Source organism: Hesperophylax consimilis, chromosome 23, assembly GCF_061612785.1.
Source record: "Hesperophylax consimilis isolate HC1 chromosome 23, BYU_Hcon_1.0, whole genome shotgun sequence".
In the NCBI taxonomy this organism is placed as follows: domain Eukaryota; kingdom Metazoa; phylum Arthropoda; class Insecta; order Trichoptera; family Limnephilidae; genus Hesperophylax; species Hesperophylax consimilis.
Genome location: NC_142858.1, coordinates 20,906,670 through 20,931,593, shown reverse-complemented (window position 1 = coordinate 20,931,593; position 24,924 = coordinate 20,906,670). Strand labels below are relative to the sequence as shown.

Here is a 24,924-nt window from a genome sequence, read left to right as displayed (position 1 = left end):
GAAAATTCTGCTCTGCACAGCAATTATCTTTCGGGGCAATAATAAAAGTATCTCCCTGTATGGACCGAAATGCCAAATGTCACACTTTGGTTTTGGGATATTCTTTAGTTGACCAATGACACTATGTATTTTAAGTCTGAGATCATAAACATGATACCTGTGAACATAATAACAGAAAGCGTAATTAGTATGAAAATAGCACGATTTCTACAAAAATATTCTTAATTCGCAACATATCTTCACTCAATTAAGAGTGAACTTTCATACGCTCGCCAAAAATATAAGCAGAAAATACAAACATTTAAAAATAATTCAGGCTGATTCAGGTGGTATCATGAAGACAATTTTTGATAAAACTACACTAAAATATTCCAATATTTCCTTAAAAAGTCCTAAGTAAAATTCCTAAATTGAAGATTTTTAATTGTCATTTTGAGAAATCAATATTTATCATAAAAACATTTTTGTAAACAAATCACGATTTTTGCTCTGCTGTCGTACATATCATATGTATAATGTCCTTATAGTAAAACATTTTTTTAAAACAAAACTCTTAGTTAGTTTTTAAAATAATTAAAACACTAATAATGGAATTTAATAGAATTTTCTATCACCGTCAATTGGTTCCTCAAAGATTGTATGGAAAACTGTATCGGACTATCTGCTTTCAGTTTGTGCCGTTATAAATAAATTATATTTGTAATTACTGATTTTAAGATACACAACAGATGGTAATGTAAAAAAGTAAGTTAAAAAATATGTGGGCACTAGATTTTTTTTCCATGACAAAGTGGATGGTGGCTGAAATAAGTTTGAGAACCTGTGGTCTAGAATAATCCTGGCAAATGATAGAGATAGCAAGGTTGTGCGTTAGGGCGTGGTTTAGGCCAAATTATAGCAAAATTATCACTTAGTTTGATTTAAAGAAATTGTACGGTAATTTACGACAGGTTATTTCACAGAATTTGAACAATTTTCAAATTTCAAAGTTGAATTTTAAGTTCTGTGATGGTTATATTCAAGTTCTGCTGTAATTTCAGTTTTGTGAGGCAATAATAGAACTTGAAGAGAACCTTCACAGAACTTCCAAATCAAAACAAAAAAATTAAAATAATATAATTAAAACTTTGAAATTTTGTGAATTGCTCAAATTCTGTGAAACAAACTGTCCTAAATGTTTTAGGAAATCACTGTACTTTACGGAATAATTGTGTAAGTGAAGGATGAATGATAAGTGCACATGGATGGGTTATTTCAAACACTGTCTTTGACGACCGTCAAATCGTCGATCACTGCCATTTAGAATTTTTGACATTTGAAAGATCCACGTTAAATGCTGATTTTTAATGTATTTCAATTTGTAATCAGCTGTCAAAAATAACAGTTCTATCCTTGTCAACTGATCACAAACCATTCAAAGGTGAAACACAGAGAATTGTTAATTAACAGGGACTACTTACATGTCAATAAATTAACTATCGACGATTTGATGGTCGTTAAATATGAAAGGTGAGTTTGAAACACCTTCACCTTAGAAATAAAAAGTGTATGTAGTTCCAGATGCATTGTACAATAATAATGAATAATTACAACAGAAAGTTAACCTCCATTGACGTGATATTTCACAAAAATGGCGGCATTAGCCAAGTTTTATTATAAGTATATCGCTGGTATAGTGTACTAAGTACATGTTAAAAACTTAATTTTTATTCAATGAAATTTACTTCAATGTAATATTCAAAAGAATTGATATTGAAGTGTAAATTAAAATACCTTTAACACACCAAGTTTGCACTGTACTTCAGTCGCTGAGAGATTGTACGCTTTGAAAATAGGAACGTTAAAAAATTTGGTATTTTAAAAATATTAAAAGGACTTTGGAATAGCAAGGTTCATTCTGACACATCAATATTAGGCAATAATAGGTTTTAGAAGAAGCAAAATTAAAGCTCATTATCTCATAACAGTGTAAAGAGAAAATCTTTTTATCCCAAGAGGATTCTAGGTAGATCCTGATTCCACCGTGATCATCATCAGAGATATTTAAAAAATTAAGTAATCCTATATACAAGTGGCATCGCTAGTAGATGACTGTGGCGAAACCGAGAACCACAATAAAATATTTAAATATCTGTAGTTCCTGATTCCACCGTGGCCAGTCTTCTGTGGCGCCACTATAGTAATATAATGAAAATGAAGCAAGACTATATACCAAGAGTGGTATCGCTCAGGACGGTCTTGTAGACGGGCTCGGTGGGTTCGGCGTTGAAGTCGCCGCAGATGATAACGGGACGGCGGCCGGCCTTGGCACTGATGAACTCCAGCAGGTCCTTGCCCTGCTCATTACGAAGGCGCGAGAGCAGCGCCCCCTTCTTCGCCTTCAGATGGGTGGTCACCACGCACACCTCCCGCTGGCTCTGCAGGGACCTGAGCACCACCAGGATGGCCACCTTCAGAAATTCAAAATATTAAATGTTAACACAATATTTTTTTATCCTATTGCCCCAAATGCTTTCTGGTTTATCCCTAATTGACAGTCTTGGGTTAATAAAATTTCAAACATCCGCCTGAGATAGGGCTATTGTGTTAATCTTAGGAAATATGTATTTTTTACAATGATCTTCTTATGAACTACGGAGAAATAATTGGGATGAAGCCATTGATGTTTTAAAGATAATTCATCTGCCTAAAGCCAGTGGAACTACGTCATCTCCATTATTTGGGGATTGTTCAGCTCCTGAAGAAAATAGAGGAGGTGTGGAAGAACTTCAGAGGAAGGTTTGTATTCAAATATAAGCATAGTCATAGTCAAATAGTATAATTGACTGAGTGTAGCGAAGTCTTGTTTTAACTCAACGATTTTGCATTTCGTCTGTCAGAGTCATTTCAAAGTCATTTCCATTCCACAAAGTCAAAGCTATTTCAAGCATTTTTTAACTTCTCAATGGTAGTCACTTACCAATTCCATACTGAGAGTAAATTATTCAACGCTATTAGCACAATTTTTATTGCTCAGTAACCAAAACTTTCTTAATTCAACTGACAAGGGCTTAATACCATCATAAAACAAAATGTCACTGGTTAATTTGAGAGCACACTGTGAAAATAGTATAAACAATCAAAGTCTGGCTTGTGATTACACCGATTACAGCAAATTCAGAAATTTACCCTTTAAAATATTTTTCTTACCTGATTGCTTTGCACTTTCCAAACTTCTAAAATCTTTGAATCTTTTGCAATACACTCGAATTTGTCCTTTTTGTAAAATATAGCGCAGCCGTCAGGTCCGTTATTTCCTTCGATATACACACAGGGTGAGTCGGGTTTGGGGTAAAACACCCCTTCGTAGCCCTGAGTCGCCAGGAGCTTTTGTAGAAATTCAAAGTGGTCGACCTCCTGCAATAACAGACGTTTTAAAAAAAAGTAAAATTTTTAATTAACCAGAAATTCTAAAGTAAAATATTTGTAACAAATGGGCGATGGAAGATATATTGAACGGCGTTGCGCCAAATATTTTATGTAATGATTGAACTTCATCTATATTTTTTTATTACGCATTTCTCAAAATGATTAAATTGGTAAAAAAACAGGTTTCATGTGAATTTTACACACCTCGATAAAGGTCTTATCGACAATGTCGGTAATTTTTCATCATTCATCAACACAAAGACGACAGTTCTTGTCGACTAGATATGCTTAACTGGTTGTTCATTGGCAATCTGTAGTCAAGCTCGAGAACGATGACAAATTATCATGATTGTCGATCATATCTTTATTGTGTGATAATATCTTTGACGTGCTTGTGCTAGGGGTTATACTTTAGCGGATAATAGTTTAGCGTTGATAAAAATATTAATGAAAAAAATTTGAATTTTTCTGGAATATATTACATGTTTTGCTGTAATATTGTGGAAATTTTACTTACTTGTAAACAAATGACATCTGCATTGTTTTGTATGATTTCTTCTATTAAATGGAATTTGCGGAAATCCCAGGTCAAGGCCGCTTCTGGGCAAAGTACAAAGCTATCGTTGGTCTGACCGAGAGCTGGAAAAAAAGTTTTACAAAAAAGATGTATTGAGATTGAGATTTTTCTACTAGCGCCATCTATGAGTATTTATATTGCTATTTGAGCCCAAGGTAGTGATTAATTCCACAGATGGCTATATTGATCGAAAAATAATAAAATGAAAAGGTAAATAAGTTCTTACTTTGTGATAATACATTCCACTGAAATACTCTGAACTTGTTTGGGTTCTGTTCTGTAGTTTTAGGTTGTTCTGAAAAAAAAGGTCTTTAATAGTGACGGTCCATTATCAAGCATTTAAAATATTCATCATACACCCGGAATGAGCAATTACCATGACCAAAATCGAAACTATTTGTTGTAACAGTTTCCCCAATTCTGCAGTGTAGATAATATAATACAATCACATATTAATAACATAGTAATTAATACATAGGAGAAAGGCAGTGTGCGAATGAGAGCGAGCATTTCAAACTCCAAAGTTCATTTACACAATCGCATCCGTTTGTCCGGCATGTGAAATTACTAGTAATTGTCATTTTAATGACACACCGTAATCACAATGAACTAATGACTCTTTAAGTTTTAATTCTCAATAAAAATTATCACAAGTTTAATGTTGATATTATATTGATAGTAAAAAATACGATGAAAAAAAAAACAATGATTATGATTTGAGTTGTTTGACAAATTAGCAAATTCAATAAATGTATTTGAATATGGTATATATAGTTTGTGCAACGGTTTTAAATAGTCGTTTCACAATTTAGTAAATATTTTTTATATATATGTATGTAAAAGCCTTAATAGGCGTGAAATAAATAAATGAAATAAAATAAAATAAAAACGGGATTTGTTCTCAGACTGTCAAATGCCAATCTTATATTTCAAAAACCACCAACCTCAACAAATTATTCCCACTGTAGTGGAACGATGGTAATATGAAATCTAATGATCTTCTTGCGATATAGGAGGTTTTGGTTATAACCTCGAAGGTCTCAGTGGTAATATTTTTTAAGCACTTTTTTTATTTTATTTTTTTAAGTTTTGAAACACCATTATAAGTAAAATTGAAAAAGAAAACTAATATTTTAAACATTGGAATGAAGTGTCCTGGTCAAATATTATTATGTTTATTAACCCATTGGCCTCCGAATTGTTTTGTACCGAAGTTTTTAATCTGCAGTGGTGTACTAAATCTTACATAACTTTTAAACTAAACATACAAACGAAACAATTTTTTTAAATTTACTCGTTCATTGAATTAAGGTATGCAAAAAATATATGCAGTTTTTTTAAAAATAATAATAATATGATTAAACGAGGATATAAAAATTTTTTTTTTCATAAAACCCATTTTTTTTTCTTTTTTTTATAATTGGATTAAGAAAAGTTTTACATTAATCATACTTATGACCATAATATATTTTATTTCAATTTGGGCTGATGTTAGCCGCCCACCACGCATTTTACGAACAAGCTTGTCAATTCCCGAACCACACGCTATTTAAAAAAAATTCAATGACGCTGAAATATAACAAAATTTCAATCGTAAATATCAGGAAAAAACTGTACCAACGGAGTCCTGCCAATTACTACGAAATGAATGCTTAATTATCTACAGAGCGATTGGCATTTAAAATTTTAAACACAGATGTCAATAATGTATCCCTTTTTCGTTTTTAAGCCGACGACACCAGACCCGCCAGGATGGCGTCGTTTGAGGCCAATGGGTTAAATTAAGAAATATGATAGAACCTGCAAAATACATGACTACTTTTATTAATACATCTATTTGAATTTCGTATCAAAAAAAGTAGTCATGTAATTTGCAGGTTCTACCATATTTGTTAATTTAATATATTAGAACCTGCAAATTACATGACAATTTTTTTAATACATCTATTTGAATTTAATTTTGTTTTCTTGAATGAATGAATGAATAAATGAATGCATGAAATGAAATCTTGGATGTGGAAATTGACCCATTTACCGACATTTTGGTTAATTCTCAGCACAGTTCACCCTATCATATTTTGTATGTACAATGTTTAAATAGTGGCTTTAATAAAAAAAAAATTCATACATAAAAAATGTAGTACAGTATTTGTTTGTTGGAGTGTAATGTTTATTGTAGTACCTGCAGTGTGAGTTTGTTAAAGCACAATGAGAGCATTATGTTACCTGAGAGGGACATGCGCCTGACGTGTTCGGTGAGGGGGGTCTCGCGGAGCAGGAAGGGGCGGCGCAGAAGCTGGAAGGAGTTACAACGCTCGCGCGTGCAGAAGTCCATGAACTCGAGACGCGACATGCTCGCTGGCACGCTCAGATTGCGGTCCTGGTGGTCATCGTTCAGGATCTTCGGGGCTGAGTTGAAGCTGCCCATCCTGAAAAATAAATGCACATCATTATTGCATTTTAAGTACACTTCTTCTTCTAGTCCCCTTTCGTATCAGAAATTGCCATCATACAGATGATGGCTATGTTACATGGGCGGCTTATAAGAAAGTAGATTGCATTGGAGATTTCAGTGGCAGTGCAATAGAGTTATTAATTCCTGCAACTGCCAGTGATGAGGATATAATTACACTACCAGGTACTTCAATAAGTATATTGACGCTGGAAAGGATAAACAGCATGTGCCGCATAGTGTTTTAGCCATTTATCATTTTCAGCATCCATATCATAATAAAACTAATAGTTATGAAAAAAGTACACTTTGCATAATGTTCATTACTCCAACATTATAGATTTATATACTATGCATAAAATAATTTTAATGTTATGAAAAAGATTGATAATTTTTTACAATAAATTTCAAGTAATAAATAGGAGGTGGAGGGGAGGTGTAGGGGAGGTGAAGGGGAGGTGGAGTGTTGGTGGAAGGGGGGTGGAGTGGAGGTGTAGGGGCGGTGGAGGGCTGGTGGAGGGGAGGTGGAGGGGAGGGTGAGTCTTTTCAAATGTCATATATACGATCATTATATAAAATTTGTATGGTAGTGGTTTTTTTATTTTCTTTTCCAACAGATTCCTACTGTAATTGTTGAATCTAATCCATTTACACTCTGTCCCAGAAAGTCGTAGTAAAAGCGAGAAACTGGTAAATGATAGTATATTATATTATGGTATAATTTTTTTTTCGTTTTTGAGTAAACAAATCTAAAGTTAGAATTTTTTAGGTCAAATTTGAAAAGAAAAGCGGTCGCTAGTAGCCAATAGCAGCTGTTTAATGTCTTTGAAAATGCGCGGAAGCGTAGAAAGGTTCCATTTTTTTTTTTTAAAATTTCAATTTTCAATTCTTATAGACTTCTGATCGAATTCTTCGATAAGTTATTGAGCATTTGAAAAACTATTTTCGTGGGTTTTTGAGATTACTGGAGGTTTGTATAGCAGCTGTAGAAAAAAATTTAATTCAGATAGATTTCTAGTCAAATTCTTGGTAAATTTCTGGTCAAATTATAGGTAAAAAAGTTTTTTTTTTTTCCAAAAGTTTTTATCCCTTTAAACTCTTTCCGAAAACAATGAAAAAATTAATAATAATAATCGAAAAGCTCAGAATAATTTTTTTTTGTTTTGGGTTCTCAATCCACAGTTTCAAATTTTCGGACAGAGTGTATAATTTAAAGAAAATACAACTTTTCTGGCTCTGCTATAGAGTCAAATTATATCCGGGTTTCTTCAATGTCATTTTAACAAACTTCTGCTATTTAATGACTTGGTTTTGCCCTTGACGCCTACTCCCAAATATACACTATTTAGATTATAAATGTATAGCAATTATACTTTGCCCTGAACCATAGTTTAATGCTATTTTTTGCAAACTCATTTATTTATTATGTAGGTTGGGGTCAACTGTGATTTTAAAATTTTATTTCTGGCAGCAAATTGCAACAAGTAATAATTTCTCGGAAGATTTTCAACATTGGATATACCCATAGACATATATACCAGTGACTTGGCGTTGTGTTTTATTCTATTATCTGGATTTTCCAGAACAAGTAAAAATAGGGAATTGCGTCATGAATACACCTCAACACAATAAGTTACCAAAGGGAAAATAAGCTACATTTTTGGGTAATAATAACTAAAATAAATGCTGTTGTTAAATTCAATGAAGAATACATGTTAACGTGATTTTTAAAATAAAAATAAATGAGTCGTTTGCGTCAAGGAAATGGGATTTAACTATGAGCAACACTGTTCATTTTGTCATGACACATAAAGATATTGACAAAGTTACTAGAAACTAAAAGTTAAAAAAAGATAATGTAAAGTTTTACAGGAAAGGGGGGTGATGATTAAAAATATTATAAAATTTTATAATTATATGTTATTGGCAAAGCATTTGCATGTGGGTTATGTAGTGGTCGAATGGGATGAACTTATTTTTCAACAATAAGTTAGCCGTTTGAAATATTTGGCACAAAATTTATGACTACCAACCAATGATTATGTAGGTCACGGGCAAGTCGTGTCTGTAATCAGATCTAAAAATGTGTACCTACGGTTATAATTATTTTAAAATTTGAGGAAATACTATTTTAAGTTTCTGTTATAACGATTACTATACAAAGATAACAAAACGTTTGAGTGATTACACAAGCATTAGCTACGTATACATTTGCGAGCCGAAACGCGACCCGAGCCTCGAATAAGAAATTTTAGTAAAAATATGTTGACTTAAAATTATTCATGTAAATCAAAAAACACCGATTCTGAATTAACTTATACATTTCAATATTTTTGCTCTTAGAATTAATAAATGGTTCCTTAAAAATATTTAAAAGCTTTACTGTGTATACGCTCCATGACTGGTCGAACGAAATCTGATGTCAAATGAGTATGTTTGTACAACTTAATAATTAAACATCTCTTTTTGTTACATGCGTACTTTGATAATAAGAGGGAGAGGTCGCTATACAGCTTTATATTGTGTAGTTAGGTATGTTGATCTGAATTTTTGAGATGATTTGTGGTTGCCATTTTAGTTTTATCGATTGTTTTAACTTACATCGTAGCATCTCCTGACATTTTAAAAGGTTTTGTTAAAAATGAAGCTATTCCATAATAAAATGCAACTAAACTCGTATAAAATAAATGTTAAAAGCTGGGTAAGAAAAAATTTGGAAGTGAGAGAATTTTTCTTTAATTTGCACTACGAATATGATACCTAAAATATGCCATTACCGTCTACATTTAAAAAAATAATTTCTACTTAACTTCAACTTTAACTGTTTATAGAAAAAATTTGGAAGTGAGAGAATTTTTCTTTAATTTGCACTACGAATATGATACCTAAAATATGCCATTACCGTCTACATTTAAAAAAATAATTTCTACTTAACTTCAACTTTAACTGTTTATAGAAAAAATTTGGAAGTGAGAGAATTTTTCTTTAATTTGCACTACGAATATGATACCTAAAATATGCCATTACCGTCTACATTTAAAAAAATAATTTCTACTTAACTTCAACTTTAACTGTTTATAGAAAAAATTTGGAAGTGAGAGAATTTTTCTTTAATTTGCACTACGAATATGATACCTAAAATATGCCATTACCGTCTACATTTAAAAAAATAATTTCTACTTAACTTCAACTTTAACTGTTTATAGAAAAAATTTGGAAGTGAGAGAATTTTTCTTTAATTTGCACTACGAATATGATACCTAAAATATGCCATTACCGTCTACATTTAAAAAAATAATTTCTACTTAACTTCAACTTTAACTGTTTATAGAAAAAATTTGGAAGTGAGAGAATTTTTCTTTAATTTGCACTACGAATATGATACCTAAAATATGCCATTACCGTCTACATTTAAAAAAATAATTTCTACTTAACTTCAACTTTAACTGTTTATTAAACTGTTTATTAAACAGTTAAAGTTGAAGTTAAGTAGAAATTATTTTTTTAAATGTAGACGGTAATGGCATATTTTAGGTATCATATTCGTAGTGCAAATTAAAGAAAAATTCTCTCACTTCCAAATTTTTTCTTACCCAGCTTTTAACATTTATTTTATACGAGTTATTTATTTATAGTTTATTAAATACGCAAAAAACTCCAGTAAAATCATATTAATCTAACTATAGGTACTATTTTTCTTTATAACCACCCCTGTTTTGAATTCATAACTTATAATGCCCACGCACAGGCTTCGCCTTTGTGGGATTTTTTTGTTTATGTCTTATGTTTTGTATAATTATACAGGGTGTATCGGCACGTACCCGACAAACTTTAACCAGCTTTTCCTTAGCACATTTGGAGTAAAAAATGTTATAGGCACTTTGCTGTCCGGTAACATTTTTTTTCAATTAATAACAAAATATGATAAAAAAATCCACACTCCGTCACTGTCATTGGCATTGTTTCTCGTGTTCAACAGCTGTTATTAGCAAGTGTGTCAAAAAGCGTGTTCGCTCTTTCATACACACTAAATAATAATAGCTAAAAATGAGACGAATGGTGCCATGCCATTTCGTTGTGATCGTAAAAGCGCGCTAATGTAGGTACGTACGTATATTATTCAACGAAACTAGAATAAAATATTGCCAGGTGGGTTTTCAAACTTTGACAAAGGATAAAACAGTGGTGGCATGTGGTGAAAATATGAATATTAAATTTTTTATTAAAAAAAATGTCACCGGACAGCAAAGTGCCATTAACATTTTTTACTCCAAATGTGCTAAGGAATAGCTGGTTAAAGTTTGTCGGGTACGTGCCGATACACCCTGTATATGTACCTGTATGTATCAAAAAATTTGCAAAAAAAAAACTAAAACAACTAGCGCGACTTCAGTGTACGGGCTTTTGTCTAACGATGTCTTGGCGGAAATAACAAATTCTAACGTTAACCATTAATTTCAGTATGAAATTTGAATATAAAAAAAAACTTCATTTAGTTAGACGGTAAACATTGATAAACAAAATATACTGAAATTCCTTACTAAATAATAATAAAAAAATCTCCAAACAAAATGCACTAACCACAGGACGTTCAGCTCACGAATGACGTCACACACCCTCCCGCTTCTTACCGATTGTTTTGGCGGGCTTAAAAATATTCAAACTTGGAGAATTAATTTAACCTTGAAAAAAAACTTAAAAAAAACAGTATTTATGTTTGAATGTGGATATTGATGAAAATTTAAAAAAAATCCTAATTATGGGAAAGGAAAGATACAAACGCAAGCGGCGTTTCGCGCCACTTGCTGTTACTTCATTCCTTTCCCATAATTCGAGGCTCGGTTCCCGTTTCGAGTCGCAAAATTTATTCGCGCCATAAGATAACATTTTGTGAAAGTGGATTGAAGTATTTTCCAACCTTTGAAAATGGTCTAAGCAATATTTAGGACTTTTGCTGTGCATCGCAGAACTGGCAATATAACACTATGGTAGAAACGATGTCTAATAAGAACAAACAGTCTCCCAGGTCACCAGTGAGACGACTACCGGAAAATGGACCAGGCGAACTATTTATCCGGAAGATGGATCCGATAACGCGACACATAAAAGTCAAATAAGTAACTTCTAAAGTAAAACACCTATTGTCTAATTGTTTGCTGTTCAACTCTTTGCCCTAAGATTTATCAGCTTTGGACCCAAGACCCAAGCTATTCAGCGAGTGTTGGAAACAATTTATGCTCATCCGCGAGTAATTTATAAATAAGTACGCAGTGAGGAACTCAGAAGCTCGCAGGGAATTACGTTATGCATCGAGGCTAAAATATTCATCTTTTGTCTAACGATGAGCTGGTGTAAGACGACCTGTCTGTTTTAATTATTAATAATGGTAAGTAGCAGTTATTCAAAAATCCGCCTGGACTTGAGTGCGGCCGCAAGCGGAGTAAGCGCAAGTATTCGAATAGAAATCCAACAATGTTAGAAGTATCTCCAATCATAAACTCTGAGGTATTCCTTAGAATCTTAGATCACTATATAATAGTTGAAATTAATTGATTAATTAAATTAATTGACAAAGACACTACCAATACCATGCTATAAAAGCTTTCAACAGTGTAAAACTTGAAATTAAAATTGAGGAAAGTAAAAATAAATTCACACACAAAATTACAAAATGGGTTAAAGAACAAAAAAGACAATATTACGAAAATGTCATAGCATAAAATAAAAACAAAACCTACACGTAACACACAAAACCAATATAAACACACATCACTCACAAACACACAAGATTATTTTCAATGTATTATTTTTTTAATTTTAAATATATTTTTATGTATTTTTAATTTTAAATGTATTATTTTCTCTTTAAATGAATTATGTAGATTATATTTTCATATTATAAAATGAAGGCCTCAGCACGGGCAAGCCACCCAGTGAGGCCTACATTACTGGAAATCTTAAAATGTAAAAAATATTGTAGAAATAAAAAAATAAAAAAATTTTAGACGTAGACGAGTTGAAATATATGTGTTACAATGTAGTTATAGTATAGCTGGATACGGGTAATTTTAAAAGAAGTTTTTTTTATTAAACTTTATTTATTACATTACTTTCGTGATGTACTGTGCCTATCTCACAATCACCTTGTAAAGAAATTTTCTTGGGACACTTCGGAATCTATCACTAAATACAGTAAATTTTAACATCGCTGCAGAATCATAATTTAAAACAAAGATGCAAATTAAAATAAAAACGCAATCATTAAGAGATGACTGTTAGTTATCTTGCAAATACAAGTCATATTTTTTAAAATTTCATATCTTAAATTTGTTTTTCTACGAATTATTTTCACCCGATTTGCGCAAATCAGGCTATATTGATGTTGTAAAAACATACGCCAAAATAGCTACGTAATTATACAATATATAAAAACGGTGCTAATTTCCATTGAAACATTTTTTAAATAACAGTTCAAGGTTGGTTAACAAAGTAAGAAATCCCTAAGAATGGGCTCCTCCCGTGACCCATTTAGTACACCTTAGTGTGCCAGGGGTAAAATTCCGTACGCCGATTGACATTTTTTTCGTAATAAGTAATAACTAACTTGTTTTTTGCGAAATGATGTTTTGTAATTTTTTTTATCCTACCAGATAATGTGTTCATATATTTAAAAAAAAAGTATAATTTGTCTTATGTATTTACTCCAGGATAACTAATAGCTTCAATTGTTATAAATGGTTTTTATTATATTTTTATAAATAAGTGGTCTTTACGATGAAATACTGTACTTGTACTTGGCGTTGAAAATTGTAGTTATTTTTCACTTTCGCAAACATCAAAATTCAAATACAAAAAATAATATATTTGCACTTGACGAAACGACAGTCTATAATAATATTATGTTACTTTATTTCCTTGTCAGGGGAATAAAACATATTTTTGTATGTAGTTACATCCAATAAAACCGGGGCAAATGTGGTTAACTTCTAGCAAATCCACGGTAGATTCTTCGGCACATTACGTACGGGTAAAAACTTACAAATCCACGATGGATTTCTTACTAAGCTAACGGTAAAAACTATATTTAAAGTAGGTACTTACCAAAGGTATTCATTTGGGAGCCGAACCATAAATCATGGGAACCACACTAGAACGCACAAAAATGGTTCGACTCGCAATATAAGAATTCATTAAAATATATATTTTTTTACCATTGAATTAACATAAATTTAACAATATGTTAAAAACATAAGAGAAGAACAAAAGAGAATAAAAGTCTGAAAACTACTTTTTTATTAATTTATCAAAATAAGCTTTTTAAATTGAGTAATTGATTAATACGAGGTGTTATAAAGAAAACATAAACTGGCATATTTACTACGGATGTCACTCGGTAAAGTAGATCATATTTATGTGACAAACTATCAAGATTGGAAGAGATAAAGAAGAACAATAGAATAAACAGAGGACATTATTATTATTATAGAAGACGCACCGTGAAAGAAAAAATAATAGTAGTATATTTTTATTCATGTTGGTGACACAGCTACCGATAAAACTCTGCATCCTACCAGGCAAGGATATACTAATCATAAAACTCATGATAACAGATTGTAAATTATTATGATTATTCCAGTGTGAATTTACATTGCAATATAAATAAAGAAGATAGTCGTTAGAAGAAATACATTTGAATAATGGGCTCGAGGACGGAATGGCGAAATGGTGTAAAGTGTGACTCGGATCTGTGTGACGGACAAAGTTATAGCTATGTGCACACGTTCGAGCATAAAACCATCGAACATGTCTCAACGTGTATACCTTCTCGCTCGATGCGTTTTTGTTCGATATTCAACGACCGTAATTCTTGCGCGATGTACAGCAAAAATTAACGATTTGACTGAGCATCTCGGTGGTATATCTGTGGCGTCTTGTGTCGAGCTGCCGGGCGTGAGGATTCACCAACGAGCATGGTTTCAATTCCAAGTCAACATGTTCGATCAAGCTAAACCGCCGAGCATAAACATACGTGTGTACACAGCTTATGGTTCTTCATAATATATTACCAATGTGGTTTGGTAAAACCCTTCAGTACTTTCATCTATTTTGTTCAGTTTGCAATGTTTTCTGTGTATTTCAAATGTGCTATACACATCTTATTTTTTTAAATTTTCCATAAAAACAAATACTGTTTTTGAAACTAAATAAAATTACCTTTCCGGTGTACGCATATAAAATAATTTATAAATAATAAGATTTAAAAATCAAACGTGAAAAATGTTAAAAACGCTAACCGCATTTTTATTTTTTTTTTTTACTCCAATCGTAGAAAAATTGAGAGAACTCGATATTTCTACGACACATTCGTTTTGTTTGGGGAATTTGTAAGAAAACTTCACTTTGATCTCGTTCATATAATAAAAATAAGAAATATTTTTTAGATTCAACCGATTATTACGATAGCGACGCGAAATATGAATTATTCATTTTGGATATTTTTAGGATTTTATTTGGTATCCGGTATAAATATTTGTAAACTGGAAAGAATTATTATTTCTCTTTCTTATATCAAAATAGTTACATATTTCAGCATTATAGAAAAAAGATAAAAAAATCTTTTATAAAATATGGACACCCGGTCATATATGACCCTCCAGCGCTGGAGAGGTTAAAGCCACAGAATGAAAATTTTACAGGTTACGATAAAAACGAATATTTAAAAATTCGTAAAATTAATCTTGAAGTTTATTTGAAAGTGGTAATCTGATTTTTACAAGTTTGATTTAAATAATTGTAAGTCAATTGTAAGTAATTTCATCTACGTTTTTTTTCGAAATAACCTTAAAAACAAACACGCAGAAAATTATTTTTTAGTGTGGAAAATGTCTTATTAAGCAACAATTTCTTTATTTGTTGTACTTCTAAGACCATTCTATATAAAACCACTGCAAAGTTATTTCCAAAATTTCCATTTCCAAAAATGTGGTTTGACGGGTTTTACCAAATCACAATAAAGATAATAAAGTTGGTTATTGTTTGCCTACTTACAACTAATTACAGTTAGTACTTGCCTGTCCTAGCGCCAGTTCATAAGTAGAATGTGGATAGATATTTAATATTAAATTATTTTTCATTTCGATTGATTGAATTATCTACAACAAATTTTACTAGTTAGCTATGAATATACCGATATTATTTATGTAAGTGAATCCAGTAAATGCACATATAATCACAAGACTTTCACAAAATGTACTATTATTGAGTGGAACTTTGGAAATTGTGATCAAAGAGGATAGGTGGAGGGACAACTTCCTGAATTATTGGTCCTTGAAACACACAGACCCGTGAAAAATAATAAATTGACATGTCTGAGAATCGAACAACTACGACCTGCTTGGAAGGCAATTATCTTAACCATTACAACACTAACTATTTTACGAGTTCACTAGCTTTTATTGACGAGTACCGCCATCTTTGCGTTGAGGTCGGAAACTTTTCAGACCACCCTCGTATGTACTGAAAGTATTTAGTAACAGTAGAAGTGCCTTCCGTACAAATTTGAATAGATACAATGTTCCATTTAGTCCAATAGCACAGCACTCCATCTCACTTAATTCCCTGACATCTTAGATCTCCATCCTATTTAAATGTAAACACAGTATTGTATTGGAAATTTAAGCCTCGATTAGGCAAACATTTGGATCACGAAACATGCCCACAAGCAACTGTGTTATTATTTATTCCATGAAAGAAAGCAATAAGATTGTTTAATAATATAACAAAGAGATTTTGAGTTATTCACTTCACTTACAAAATCCAATATAGGTAATTAGTAAAAAATAAAGTTCTAAAAAGCTGTTCGGGTTGTGGTGTGCTTGTATCCCGAACACTATCTACACGTATACCTACGTATAAACAGTAATAGAGAATACGTAATCTTACATTCTGTCATACATTGATAACTCACTGGCAATGTGATAACCTTTAAGATAGTAGAATATTATTAATCGCGGGAACAGCTTTTATCGCCCGAGAGAAAAAATGAACATTATATGATTTTCCGGTAACCAAGACAACGAACAATCTTCAATCGATTTATTTCATTCGTGACGAAGTAACCTTTCTACCTTCTCACGAGGCATTTGTGTAAACAATATTATTAAAACGCAATGCGACAAAATCCAAGGACGCGGTCAAACTATTGGAAGATTCGTGTTTATTTTGGAGATTACAGCTGATTTTGACAACGTATTTGACACATTGTTTCAATCACAGCATTATCTCTACAAACCTAACAAAAGTTGTTGATGAACTATATTTTTAAAAGTTGTTTAAAGTCACGTAATTGGTATGCTTACTTTTTATCACAATGCACAAATATTACAATATATTAGATAGAACTAAAAACTTTTAAACTACAGCGTAACCACTAAAACAACGCTACATACCCGGATTTTGACGAATACTGACTGTTTATCGCTTTTCCTGTATGTATTATAAATGCTGCAATTAAACTTCGATGTCATTAAACAAACAACATGACCACACACTATTAATTTCCTAGTAATTTTAGACACAATGCAAATTATGCTACAGGTGTTTGAAAAGTTATTTGGAGGTTATGTACCGCCGTGACGTCTTGTCTGATCGAAGTTCCCTGTTTATTCGGTGTTACCAACTTACGGAACTTTCATTTTGCCTACGCAGAAATGCGCCGAGGGGAACTCGCGATTCGCGGTCACGGCCTGATGGGGCAGTGACTACATCATTTATATTATATTTATATATAATATTTTGCTTATGTTTTGTATTATCGTACCGATTTACGAATTTAACTCTCGTTAAAAATACATATGAGGAATAGGTAACTATAGTAGCAAACATAGCATTCTTCACCAACATTACTAACTGATACATCATGTTTCACGCTCATACCGCGGAACTTTGGGACAATCACTCCAATTTAGCAAAAAAATTCGGACGTTTTTTTGTTTATTGATGCCAAGATAAAAAAATTATAAATTTCTTATTTTTGTGAGGTTTTCGAAGCGTTTGAATAAATTACTTATAATTGCTATTTCTTTTCACACGGTTAGCTATTAGATTTGTTTTGCTACGTATACATCTGCGAGCCGAACTGCCGAACTGAACCTCAACTTATGGGAAAGAAACGAAGCAACCGCAAATGGGGCGGAAAGCCGCTTGCAGTTATTATAGTGATATTTTTGGGGGTATTATGCCGTGTTGCTCTACCTCCTTCTTTAGCCAACGTTTCGAACAGCAGTGCAGTGTCTATCATCAGGGCAGATGTGTAATATTAATAAATTACACATCTGCCCGGAAGATGGACACTGCAATGCTGTCCGAAACGTTGGCTAAAGAAGGAGGTAGCGCAACACGGCATAATACCCCAAAAACAAATCAATGTAATACTTTTGGCCGTGAAGATCTTAAATCATACCTGCCGCTTGCAGTTGATTCGTTTCTTTCCCGTAATTCGTGGTACAGTTCGGGTTTCGGTTCGCACATGTATACGTATCCTTAGATGTGGGGTTTTTCATTTTGTTATCCAAACAATGCATTCTTTTGCATTGCTAAGTAAGCTGTAAAGCCAATTTTTATAACATTTTTTTTGGTAATTAGATTTTGCAATTGCAATTGCGGAACCAGACACAAAGTGGACCTTGCTACTTTAATGTCAAGTTCATAAAATTTAACATAAATTTTCTCGTCTTTTATATTATTACATGTATAACGTAATAAATTATTATTTCTTGTCGAATGTGCGTCCTACTGTGATTTGCCAAACACCAAAGTCAAAAGGACAAAAGTTTTCGTACACTGACTATTCAAAATGCATCGTTTGAATTAAAGGTACCTACGCAAGCGAATATCGGATCAAACAATAATAATAATAATGTTATCACAATACTATAAACAAGTGTAATAGTATTTAATTCAACGTATCTTTAAGTTTTGAATTGTCATCCAAAGAAAGATAACAAGGTAAAAGGTTGTTACTAACAACGATGCACCTATAAAAACCCTGGACGGAGCAATTCGAGAACAATTTTAGGTCGCATTGTAAGGGGGAAGATGTATGAAATATCCCATTCCTTGTCTCATCAAATACGTATAAGTTAGTCATACAAGATGGCTACCAGGCATTTTCTCATCACCCTAGATTTGGCTTAAAAGCAATTCAAACAAAATCCCACGAATGCTCTGTCCGGGGCTTTTTTATGTCCATGCTAACAACCCATCTCCAAATTTTTATCCCCAAACCCAGTGAAAAGGGCAGATGGGATAATTATCCAATTTTCTTGAAAATACTCGTAGGTCATGGAGAATCACTGTATTTTCATGATAAATGATAAATTGAGAAATAATTTTTTTATTTGGAAAATCGAAAACAAAACAAAAATAGGGCAAATGTGATTTCCCTAATTACGAAATATAACAGTATTTATTACTTAAGTATTTGCAAATGAACAAATTAAAAGTTTATTATATTTTAGTTTGTACATGTGTGGAAACATGATTAGCATGAGCGTGAGGCAGTTTAGATGGTGTTTTGAGCTCACCTAAGCATTTTGATGAACAATTTGTCAGAAGTGGGAGCCACTTGGCCGTCAGTGAGGACCCGGGCCGGCCGGGGCCTAGGCACTCGCATGGCCGCCTGGGACATTTCCACCTAAACAGAAGTCAGTTTAGCCAACAGTCAGTGCTGCATAGTAAGTACTCCTGTGTTCTTCAGTTAACTTATATATTGACGTTTGATGTTTGTATAAATAAACATATATAATAATAAGTACCCAATATTCGTGTTGACAGTTTTGTGTGCGAGTTTGTGTACTAGGTAACATAAGTTGCCATTATTGTATACCTCGAGGTACCCCATGTGTCCACCAGGTAACTTATAAGTTGGCAGGGTTGTGCTCATGTATGTACCCTACGTTTGCACCAGGCAAATTATAAGTTGGCAGTGTTGTGTACGAAAGTGTATCCACCGGGTAACTAAAAGCCGGCAGTATTATGTACGAGTATATACATTATGTATACATCGCTGCACGGACGTATATATAGCTTTGATAAGGGGGGGGTCCGCAAATTAAAAAAAAATATATAAGGTCATGTTTTCGTGAAAAAAATAGTCAGTCTTAATCAATCAGCCTTTATTTTTAAATATTATATATATAAATCATTCAGTCTCTGATATTTGAACTAAAAATAAACATAACATAATTATCGCTCCTTATTTAAATAAAATCGCTTCGTTTATAACATAAAAAAAGAAATAACATAAAATAAAAGGTGGAAAACAAAATAACTTTTTTTTATACCTAATTTGTTAAGGTACACTAAACAAAAATACTCTTTCATCTTAAGAACAAATAATTTGTTTTAAAATTGAAACACCTTTTATTTAATCACATAACCAAATAATTTATTCTAAACTTTGGTCATATTGTAAAGCACTCTTTTTAATGAACTACAATTATAAAATTAAAATCAAAAAGTATCATCCTACCTACAATAACAAAATATTTTTAATGCAAATAATACTTAATGTATGAAAAAAATAAGCGTTTTCTCTCAAGCTAAATGAAGAGCTTTCATCTTAAGAACAAAATAATTTCTTTTAAACTTTGGTCGTATTATTATGACACTCTTTTTAATGAACTACAATATAATTAAAATTAAAAATTACCTACCTACCTACAGTAACACTAACAAAATATTGTAAATTCAAGTTATACATGAAAATAAATGTAGTTTTCTCTCAAACAAAAAAAACTGACACGAGATTCATTGTTTTACAACTACTATTAATTAAAAATTATCATTCCTTATTTCAAATAAATGGTTGTGCTTTTTTAAATAAGTTATAACTTCTTCGTAAATAATATAAAAAAATAAACAGTATCTAGGTATTACCTGTGTGAACATTATTAACGAATAACATAAAATAAAAGGTAGAAAACAAAATTACTTTTTTAGGTGCACTAATTTCTTTAGGTACCTACCTACACTAAACAAAAAATACTCTTTCATTTTAAGAACAAAATAATTTCCTCTAAACTCTGGTCATTTTGTATGGCACTCTTTTTAATGAACTACAATATAATTAAAATTAAAAAGTACCATCCTACCTACAATGACAAAATATTTTTAATGCAATAATACTTATTTGAATATAATGAAAATAAAAAGTGTTTTCGTGGCTCGCAGTTCAGTGCACCGAACATGTCCGACCGCAGGACGAAATCTCCCGAATTCAGTTTCGGTTTCGGCCGTAGTTTCGGCTGGATGGCGGCCGAAACCGAAACTAAGCCGAAACTCGTTTTTTGGCCGAAACTAGGCCGAAACCGAAACCGAAAGTTCGGTCGGACACTACTTTAAAGTAATACATTTAGTCTTTTACGTTTAATTGCTAACTGATTAATAATTTCTTCGGAATCAAGTTGCACCGCCAGATCTCGGTGTACGCTCATTAAAGCCAGACCAGTAAGTCTTTCGTCGCCCATTTTATTTCTTAGGTAAGTTTTTAACCTCTTTAATGTAGAGAAAGATCTTTCAGGGGTTGCAGTGGACACTGGGAGTGTGGCTAAAATAATTAGAAGCTTTTTTATTAAAGGGAAAAACTGATCATCGCAGTTATCGATGGTGTCGATCACAGTTGCAGGTTTTTGTGCTACAGATTTCCAGTGATTGTGCCATATCTCATATTCACTCAGAAATATTGTGCCTTTATTTTTCCCACCCAGAAATGTTTGTGTAATCTTGTTAAGATTTTCTTTTCTCCTGGAGTCATTACTGGTTTTTTCAGGTAGCAGCATTTGAATTCCTTCGATCGTCGATTCATGTGGTTTAAAACGAGCGTCGAGTTCTGTAATAACATGATCAATGAAAGGGTAAAACACATTTCGTCGGTAGTATATTTCGGCAGTTTCTGCTGCAATATTATTGCGCAGGGTTTGCCTTCCAGTTATTCTTGGCATTACTATATCGCTTGAACTCATCTGCTGTGCTTGCTCAAAAAGAATTGCGAACTGACTTTCGTTCCGAACATTTAGTAAAGTCGTTTTTACATTTTTTGTATATTCGCAAATGTTGGTCAAATCGACATTGACTTTCTGCATTGCTTTGTTAAGGTTTGCTGTATATGAAAAAACTTTTCTCAGTATAACTAAAGAAACAATAAACTGGCTGTTATCCATAGCGATTTGAAGATGGTATGCTTGAGTAGCGACGTCGCTACTAGCAGCATCTTGAAGTGCCCCAAGTGTTTCGCATATAACGGGAACCATTTCTGCAAATCTTTCGACAGCCACGTGTTTCTCGGTCCATCGTGTCTCACAAAGAGAGATAAGCGTTGAATGAGATGAATTAATTTGATCCGCAATTTTCTTCAAAAGTCCGTCGCGAAGCGGTGATAGGCGAAAAAAGTTTATTACGCTCTTAATGGTTCCGATACAGTTACGTATTATTGGTATCTCACATGAATGCGCTAAAACTAAGTTGAGAACATGAGCAACACAGTGTACGAATTGCGCTCTCGGGTATTGCTCTGCGATTATTGTTCTTACGCCCCGTAACCGGCCGCTCATCACTGCAGCGCCATCATAGCCTTGACCAATCCATTTATCCATATCCAAATTATATGATAAGATATGTGATATAACAGTCGTTGCCAAAGCTTGAGCTGAAACATCTTCTACGTGGATGAATTCTAAAAAATCTTCCCGTATAACCGATTTCCCAGATGAGCAGTGTACGTATCGTAAACATAACGCTAATTTTTTTTTTATTAAAACACAAATAACATTGTTTACATCACTTTATTTCGATACAAAATCTCAACATGTTTCATGAACCAAGTTCACTTCATCAGGAGCACAAGTATACTAAAGTTATAATTAAAATTAGGTCTAGAAAGAAGAGGTAGAAGGAGCGGGGAGGGGTAAGAGTGGGGGAGGGTTATTCAAAGTAGGAATTAAAATGTCATTAGACGGGAAAGACCGGGTAATTGGGAAAATATTTAAAATGGGGTTTATAAAAATTTTTTGTTTATTAATAATATCTGCTTTCATATTCACGTGTTTTCTTATTTCTAGGATTTCAAAATTATTGATTTGAGATACCTTGTAACCAGAATGTAGTATTTTAAAACCTGAATTAATATCGAAAGTATGGTCGTTATTTAATAAATGATCCGCAAATTCTGATTCACAGTTTCCCTTTAAAGCCCTAAGATGTTCTTTAATTCTGATCTCAAAGTTTCTATTAGTTTTTCCTATATAAAAGGAATTACAATCATTACAGTTGAGTTTATAAACACCTGATTTTTTAGTTTGACTATCAATATCTTTATTATTAAGAATATATTTTTTTAATTTGTTATTCGTATAAAACGCCGGTTGAATAGTGAAGGGGATGTTTTTATTTATAATTTTGGAAGTATCATTATCTACAAATAGAATTCTACGCCATTGTTTGTTTGTATCTTTATAAATAGGATAAATATAAAGTTTAAAGAATTTATGTTTAATTTTTTTATTTAGTATTTCATCGATCAATTTATTAGGATAGCCGTTATTAGATGCTATTTGTTTTATGATATTTAATTCTGAGATATAATTAGGATCCGACAAAGGAATAGAAATTAATCTATTAAGCATAGAATGGAAAGCTGCGACTTTTTGAGAAAAGGGATGATTTGATGAATGCTCCTTCCCCCCTTCCCGCTCCTTCTACCTCTTCTTTCTAGACCTAATTTTAATTATAACTTTAGTATACTTGTGCTCCTGATGAAGTGAACTTGGTTCATGAAACACAAAGTGAAAAGCAGTTAGAAGAAGTTTTCTTCGAAAAATTATAACGCTAATTGTTCTCGCCGTGATATGTCTTGTGTTTCATCAGCAAGTACAGTAAAAAAAACCAGCCTCTTTGACCCTATTAAGTACTTGCGCTTGAATAGCACTACCACATAGTTCAATCACTTGATTTTGAATTCCTGGTGACGTATACATGGCTCTACTGTGAATGTTTTGTGTTAGTAAATGATTTTTAAGTGCTTCATCGCCAGATCGCGCACGAAAACGAAGAAGTGCTCTAAAACTACCATCATTATGTTCGGGTTCATTTATCCCAATTTCTCCAAAATCACGACTTCCTCTTAGTGCTATTTCTTGCCTTCCACAAAGAATAATTGTTTCAACAATGGCTTTCAATCTTTTTCTGTTCTCTTCGGCAATTTTACTGTTTTCTGCATTCATGCACTCTATAACATCAAACGTTTTTCCTTCCATGATCCTTGCAAAATTTGCTGCCTGCTCAACAGCAAATTTATGATACTTAGTATCTGCATGGTGATCAAAGCTCTCTAAAGCTTTCTTCCAGTAAGTAAATGGCTTACTAACCAAGGCTCCAAGTTCTTGCTGACCACGACCGCCATGCTTTTTTCAAAATAAAACACATACTTTGCAAAGTGCTCCCTGCATGACGTTTGAATATACAAGCCATGAGTACCTGGTAGTCCAATGGCGTTGAAAAGAAAGTTTCTTTTTACCAGTGATAGTGACTGGAAATTTAAATGTATCCGGAGGGGTCCAAAGCTCTTTTAATGCTCTCAGCTTTTCCTCGTCATTGCTTGGAGGATGACATACGTAGAGCGCAATATCATAACCCGTCCTGGCTGCGGCTGCGGACGTAGCCGAACACAAATCCATCCTGGCTGTAACAAAGACATATTTGACTAAAACAAAACAACAGCACATACCCATCTTCAAACAGCTTTTTGGTCATATTTAATTGTAAGAATAATAATAATAATTTGTGACTCTAATACTCTAATCCATACTATAATTAAATCGTAAGCGTTCCGTTTCTGTAAGTACATAAATATTTACAAAAAAAAACAATTCATACGCACTATAATTATGTTACTGAGGTCAATAAAATAGTTATTAAAATTTTTGTCTGTTTGTCTGTGCGTTTGACCACGCTAATCTCAGAAACGGCTTAATCGATTTGTATGCGGTTTTGTTTAACATTTTAGTCTATGTTTCATTCCAATCGGTTCATAAACTAAAAAGTTATGTTAAGAATAAGAATTTTCAACTAAAAATTAAGTCTACGCGAACAATGTCGCGGGCACCAGTTAGTTGTTAGTTAAATATAATTGTATTTCTTTCTGTTAAAAGGCGAAATGATTTTATAACACTTAGGTACACGTCGCATATACACTGAAATTACCACTTGTCAAATATTTTATGCTCACGGCAAAACATTTGTTTACAGAAATTCTCTGGGAATAAAAATAAGAGCAGGATAAAAGTTTTTAAAATTCTAGTAACTGGGTTCCTTCCTAATAAAATAAACAAGAGACTTACCTTTCTTCACTTCATCGTCATCAGTATCTGTGGATGGCCCCGCTCTATTTATTCCTACTTCTTCAATATGACAGGATTCCACATTGTCTTTT

The 24,924-nt window shown here is 32.7% G+C and overlaps 1 protein-coding gene across 4 annotated transcripts in view; it reads right to left on the bottom strand.

Annotated features, from left to right (window-relative positions):
- The window catches only part of cu (NADP/NADPH phosphatase nocturnin), a 62,802-nt gene that overhangs the window by 2,697 nt on the left and 35,181 nt on the right, over window positions 1-24,924 (bottom strand). For 2 of the 4 annotated variants that reach the window (XM_089645938.1, XM_089645940.1), the window contains 5 exons: window positions 6,212-6,414; window positions 4,212-4,280; window positions 3,926-4,047; window positions 3,190-3,396; window positions 2,213-2,450 (listed from right to left, as the gene is read on the bottom strand). In XM_089645938.1, coding sequence (XP_089502064.1) covers window positions 2,213-2,450; window positions 3,190-3,396; window positions 3,926-4,047; window positions 4,212-4,280; window positions 6,212-6,414 — 839 coding nt within the window. Of the gene's footprint in view, window positions 1-2,212; window positions 2,451-3,189; window positions 3,397-3,925; window positions 4,048-4,211; window positions 4,281-6,211; window positions 6,415-16,885; window positions 17,053-19,021; window positions 19,132-24,924 lie in introns of those variants that run through there. The other 2 variants (XM_089645939.1, XM_089645941.1) reach the window with 2 other exon arrangements.